Source organism: Arvicola amphibius, chromosome 8 (assembly GCF_903992535.2).
Source record: "Arvicola amphibius chromosome 8, mArvAmp1.2, whole genome shotgun sequence".
In the NCBI taxonomy this organism is placed as follows: Eukaryota; Metazoa; Chordata; class Mammalia; order Rodentia; family Cricetidae; genus Arvicola; species Arvicola amphibius.
The window spans coordinates 62,235,507-62,241,974 of record NC_052054.1 but is presented as its reverse complement, the minus strand read 5'-3'; the positions used below and the strand labels follow the sequence as shown (position 1 = coordinate 62,241,974).

At 39.9% G+C, this 6,468-nt stretch overlaps 1 protein-coding gene across 1 annotated transcript; it reads right to left on the bottom strand.

The window, feature by feature from the left end:
- Window positions 1-2,760: 2,760 nt before the first annotated feature.
- On the bottom strand, window positions 2,761-3,816 carry Fpr2 (formyl peptide receptor 2). The gene has a single exon (XM_038339555.1). The coding sequence runs from the start codon at window positions 3,814-3,816 to the stop codon at window positions 2,761-2,763; it is 1,056 nt and encodes a 351-aa protein (XP_038195483.1).
- Window positions 3,817-6,468: the final 2,652 nt, after the last annotated feature.

The window sequence follows — 6,468 nt, the reverse complement described above, 5'->3', positions numbered from 1 at the left end:
GTGGAGCTGCGGGAAGAGGAGAACTTGGGTGTGGGGGAAGCAAAAACAGGTAAGATGAGATGCCATCCCCAGATTCCCCAATCAGAGCTGAGAGGCACATTCTGAAATGAAAGGAGATTTCTAGCTTTTCTGATCATAGTTCCTTGTCCAGCTGCATTTAGGAATTCAGCAGGGGGCGCTCAGAGGAAAAGAAGCAGTTCTAAGGTAAGAGAACTGAGCTGTAAGGCTGACTTGTTTCCTTGCTTTGTGTCTGGAAAGTCACAAGATGGCGCACTGTGTTCGGTAAGCTGCTTTGCATCTTGTGTGAGACAAATTGAAAGACTCTGAAGCCACCCTTCCCAGGGGCTTTTGTCATGTGTGTTTTTGACTTCTCTATTAGAAAATTCAAATTTGGAGAACTTCTGTTTCTACATAAATGGGTTCCCTTTATTAAAATACCCTGAATCCAGACAAAATGAGGAAAAGGGGACTGGAGTTTAATTTATCTCTTTTTTTTTTCTTTTTCTCATTTTTTTATTCAAGATTTCCATCTCCTCCCCTCCTCCTCCCCCTTCCCTCCCCTCCCTTCCACCCATACCCCCACTCCACCCCTAAAACATTTATACATAGCTATTCTGCTCATGGTCATATACTCAAAGGGTTCCATGGTCTAGTAGAGATACCTACTTATCCATGCTTATAATAGCAAATAAATGAATACAACCTATATGTATTTAACAACAAATAGTGAAGAAAACAAAGAGGTCATGAACTTGAAAACGTGCAAGGAAGAGTATATGGGAAGGTTTGGAAAGAGGAAAGGGAAGGGGGAAAATGATGTAATTGTATTATGATCTCAAAAAAAAAAAGAAAAGTGTGTAAGGGCCATACAGGGCAATAGAAGGAGTAGTGGGTGAAATTGTCCAATTAATTTAATCAGTATATATATATATATATATACTGATATATATATATATATACTGATTAAATTATATATATTAAATTCATTTACTGATTTAATCTATATATATATATATACTCAGTAAGTATATACATATATATATATAGGCAATGATTACAACAAAATTCTTTAATTTTTTTCTCATTGACCCTTTTTCATTATCAAGAAAACAACCTAGCTATCTTTATAGTTTTGAGGTTTTTTTTAAGTTTTTTACTACAGCAGTTCAGCTACCCTGACATACAGTATTTCTTACGAGTTAAGGAATGTTGGAGAGTCTCACCTCTCAGACTCTGTTGCTAAATTCCTTGCCGGGGAAAACATAAGCAATTTCTGTCTCTTCTCTTAAGTTCCCCAAATCTCTTCAGGTCTACCCTTCTCTGAATATCCCAGGGCAAGACTTGGAAAAAGATAACTTTGGAATACCAATGGATGTATTGAGCTTACTCACAGAACAGAGGTGACGGCTTCCTCGCAGGAGTACAGTCATTCCTTCCTCAGCCAACCTCACCTATAAAGCCTTACCCTGCAGGGCTTCTTCATAACTACATACAGAGAGTGCATGTTCAAGTCTTCTCCAGACTGTATTCTAGCACCTTCCCCAGGTCACCTGAAGAGTGGCCAGGTGTTATGTATGGAAGAGCTGGATATGCAGATAAGAATTCTGTTCCCTACTCTGCCCCCCTATGCAGGCTGTAAGCTGCCAACAATGCAAGAGGGAGAAACTGACTCTCCAAAATGTTTGCCCAAGAGGATCATCACTAGTGGCAATGTTCTAAGATATGTGTATTGTATCTAAGTAAACCAAAGGCATGGAGACAGGTCTGAATATTTTTCCACCACCTCTTCTTTCTTTGTTCCTTTATCTTGTCTATGTTATTGTTTCATTGGTTTTGGAATTTAAGATTTTCTACATGTGCTACTGTTTCCTATATTCCCCCTTCAAACCACCACCCGCCTTTTCTCTCTTATTCTCACTCATATTATTCTGCTTTGTCTCCCTAGACAGGCTTACTTCAACACACACACACAGACACACACACACACACACACAATTTTGTGTTTCTATATAAAATCTAAGAACCACAAAGGAGAGATGATATATAATGTCTTTTGGTGTCTAATTAATTCATTTAATGTACCTTTTTCCAGTGGCACCTGTTTCCCTGTAAACCACATAACTGTTTTTGGGAACTGGTCTTGAACTATTCTCTCCTGCCTCAGCCTCCTAAATACTGATATTATAGGCATACACCACAAAGCCCAGCAAAAATTTACCTGTTAATGATAAAATAATGTTTAAGGATTTTACTTTTAATTATTTGTCTGTCTGTCTGTGTGTGTGTGTGTGTGTGTGTGTGTGTGTGTGTAAAGGTAAGTGCATAAGAGTATAAATGCTTATAAATGTCATTGAATTCCCTAGAGATATCAATAGCTGTAAGTTGAGTGATGTAGGCACTTGGAACTAAACCCAGTTCCTCTGCTAGAGTAGAAATTTCTCTTAACTCCTGGGTTATCTCTTCAACCTCCGAAATAGTATAATTTTGATTTAACATCTACTATCTTATCTAATCTTTGCAAATATGCATGCATTACTATTTTTCTCTCTTGTAATGTTTTGCCACGTTAGTCTTACCCAAGAATATACACTAAATTGAAAAACCCCAAAAGAACAGCAATAGTAGCTTTGACTTTTATTTCTTTCCCCCAATTCAGGGGAGACAGAAATATTGTTCCAGATTAATAATGCTCTAGAACACAATATAAGGTGAGATAAACGTGAAATGGCGTGGATCAAAAAGCATCCCCCAGTCCTTTTCTCATATTGCCTTTATCTCGATGCCTTCAGAAGCTGAAGCAGAATTGGTGCCTGCACCACTGATCTCGGCAGTGTCCTCACTCAGGGCTCTCTCCAGACTGGAAGGCAGGGAATGGATCAGTCTTTCTCTAAAGTCCTGGCCCACGAAAACATAGAGCATTGGGTTGAGGCAGCTGTTGAAGAAAGCCAATGAGCTTGTTGGGTGAACCAACATGTCAAGAATTTTATATCCACCACTAAAAAGTGACTCTTTGAGCCAGACTGTGCCTAAAAGGGCCACCAGTTGAAAGGGAAACCAACAGATAAAGAAGGAAGCCACAACTGCAGTAAGGACGCGTAAAGGACGGCTGGAATTAACAAGGGCTCTTCTGTGGATCTTGGCAGCGATGAGTCCGTAGCAGATGGCAACGATGGACATGGGCATGCTGAAGCCAATAATGAACCTGATGATTCCTCTAACTGTTAGCATAGTGATAGCTACATTCAACCGTTCCATTTCAGTGTCCCCCCAGGATGCAAAGCTGAATGTACAGTACACATGCCCTCCTGGAATTCTAACCGTAGTCAAGAAGAGGAAAATGGGCAAAGTGAGGATGAAAGCAAGAATCCAGGGTCCGATGATCACCTTCCTAGCCAGGCTCACAGTGCGGTGATTTTGAGCCCAGACTGGATGTAGAACACAAATACAGCGATCCAATGCAATGAGAGCAATCAAGAAGACACTTCCAAACAGGTTTATGTCCACCACAATGTGAACTAATTTACACATGAACCAGCCAAAAGGCCATTTTTCTTTCATGGCCATTGAGGTGATGAGGAAGGGCAGAGTAGCCGTGAAAGAGAAGTCAGCCAAAGCCAGGTTCAGATAACAGATAGTGGTGACTGTGTGTGCCATCCGAAATCCAGCTACCCAGATCACAAGCCCATTGCCCAGCAACCCGAGGAAAAAAGTAATGGAGAGGACCACCATTGAGAGGATCCACAGAACTCTGGATGTGATAGAATCATAGACCACCACTTCTGATCCATTCAGAGGGATGGAGTAGTTGGCTTCCATTCTGTCTGCTCCTGAAAAATTTCAACAACAGCCATTTCTCAGATGTAGCTCCATCTTACATCACCCCTATTCAGAATCCACACCACCTCCCACCACAGAAGATCGATTTTACCAGTAATACTGTAAAACTAGTGTTCTACTGGATGCCTTTCTGACATGGCATAGTTCTCTACATTTTCCACATTCCTAGAACTATTGACGATTTTCAAACTGACTAAAAAGAATAATAAACTCCCATGCTCCAGCAGCGACACTGAACAGTCGGGGTGAATAAACAGCAAAACATGAGTGATAGGAGTTTCACCCTTGGTGAAGGCTTTCCCTCAGTTCTGTGTTCACAAAAGAAACAATTCAGGTGAGATGCCAAAAATGTAATCAAAAAGGTTTTTAACAAAGACCTGTACAATCCAGAGAGAGACAAAAAGACACAGACAGAAAGACAGACAGACACAAAGAAGAGACAGACACAGAGAAAGACAGAGACAGATATGACAAATAAGAGATATTAGAACCAAAGAATGAGTAGCAGCCCATTGGGCTCTGCATTGTGGATTTCAATGACATTTTTTTCAAAGATTTATGAGACACGTGGTATACATATGGAAATAAGATGACCCTTTATTCAAATTTTTGGTAGTCCAGATGCTATTTTTGAGTACTGATTACTATGATACACTTATAATTTTACAAAAATGGGAGGTGAAAACACAGTCCAGTGAATATCATAGCAAAGCTGAGGTCACATTTATGCCCTTTGCTAATATGTAAGTAAGGTAGCTGGTGATGCTTCTCGTTGTCTTGGATTCTTATATAGTAGAAAGACCTTACCTGCAGTGTAAGTAATGCTTAAACATAAAGGGACATTCCAGACACAGCTACCATAACAGAAGCAGTTTTCTTCACATCTAACTTCTTACTTACATGGTCTTGAGTGCAAAATATGATTACACCAGGACTTGACCAGTGGTGCCAAGATCTCCTCCACCTTCTAAACTCACTGCCTTCTTTCAACCCCAGATTTAGACAGTTTTCAAGTTTCTGCTTCTCTTCATTGTGAGAATCCTTGACCTAGTGTTTGCTTAGTATTTCTGCTCACCTAAGGCATTGGCTTTAGCCCGTTGTTGAAGTGGAGATCGAACAACTGCTACCACTGCTTGGTAATGTATTTTACCTTGTGATTCTATAAAGGGAGGAAGTTAGTGAGGAGTGGAAAACATTTCTACCTTCAAACCAGTGGCTCACATTGCTCTTTCTTGTTATGAAGCTTCTCACTCATTGTTATACTAAGAGTGTGCATGACTGCACAGTTTCATGTTGTGTGGGATAGAGGGTGAGTCCTAATGAGATTTGGTGGAGTTTGTGGGCTTCTCGTTAAAGACCATGTACTGTGTAATTATTATGGAATTTAGATTTATCTATATAAGAATTCTAAAAGGTTTGTTATTTCTTGTTTTTGTAAGATTAGAAAGATGTTAAGAGAAAATATGATACACAAATAGTAAAAGGACAGATTTTAGTCTAGCTGTGTCTGACCTCTGAGTCCTTTCTCTGTCATACCAAATGTGACAGATATTGCTGAATGTGCCCTCCCCCAGCATCAAACACTTGCTGTTCTCTGCTAAGCAAACCACAGTTTTGTTCATGGACGTTATCCCTCTATCTACTTTGAAATCTAAATCCTAATCAGTCTAGTGAATACCCCGAATCTTCACTGTTTCACAGGACAAAATTCTAGATGATAACACAATGGTAGTAAGTCACAGGTGGCCTCTGTGATTGCTTTTCTAGCTTCCTAAGAAGCAAGGGAACGAAAATAAGGAAGTGTTATACAAAACCAAGGAGGAAAAATCACTATCATATCACATGTGAGGCTTGTCAGCTCTTGTGGCAGGTCCTGTCAAATTAAACTCACCAGTAAGGCAAATTTGGGACCTCTGGAATTAATTAGGGTTCTAATGCTTATTGCTGTTAACACAAACAAAGACAGGAAAAAAAGATTTACTTTTACTGTGTTTCCTGACTTAGGGGCAGATCATGTTGATAGCCATCAACCAAGAAGTCTTGGACCCACAGCCAAGTTCAGGAAATTTGGAATATTTTCTTATGCTATGGTATGTGGGCCACAAAAATCTGCCTACAGGTTATCTGATGAAACTTATTTATTGGCCTGAGAATGTTATATCAGTAATGGAGAGCTGGTCTAGACCCTCTTGTGAGGGGATGGGAGCAAAGCTTAATGGCAGAGCCTCTATCTGCCTAGAATTCCCCCAGTGAGGAGCTCAGGCCGCAGTTCACTGGTAGGGGGACATCTGTTGTGTGCAAGAAACCTTAGATTCAATCCCCAGCAGTATAATTAAATGAAAATGTAGGAAGAAACATCTCAATTATTTATTCCTGCCTTAATATGTATTTGCACAAAACCTAGGGTAATTTTGCACAACCATAAAAGTTGTAGACTTATCCATCTATTTTTAAAAAGGAGCAATAATACTGAGCTCTTCTTTGGTTGATTGGTTGGTTACTTGGATACATGGTTGGTTGAGATAGGGTCTGGCTATGAAGTCAAGCTGACTGACCTCATATTCCTAACCCTTCTGCTTCAACTTCCAGAATGCTGAAATTGCAGATGTGTGCTACAGCAGTTTTTTTGCA

Coding starts and splice junctions, on each gene's coding strand:
- Fpr2 (XM_038339555.1), bottom strand. CDS start 3,816: ATGGAAGCCAACTACTCCATCCCTCTGAATGGATCAGAAGTGGTGGTC.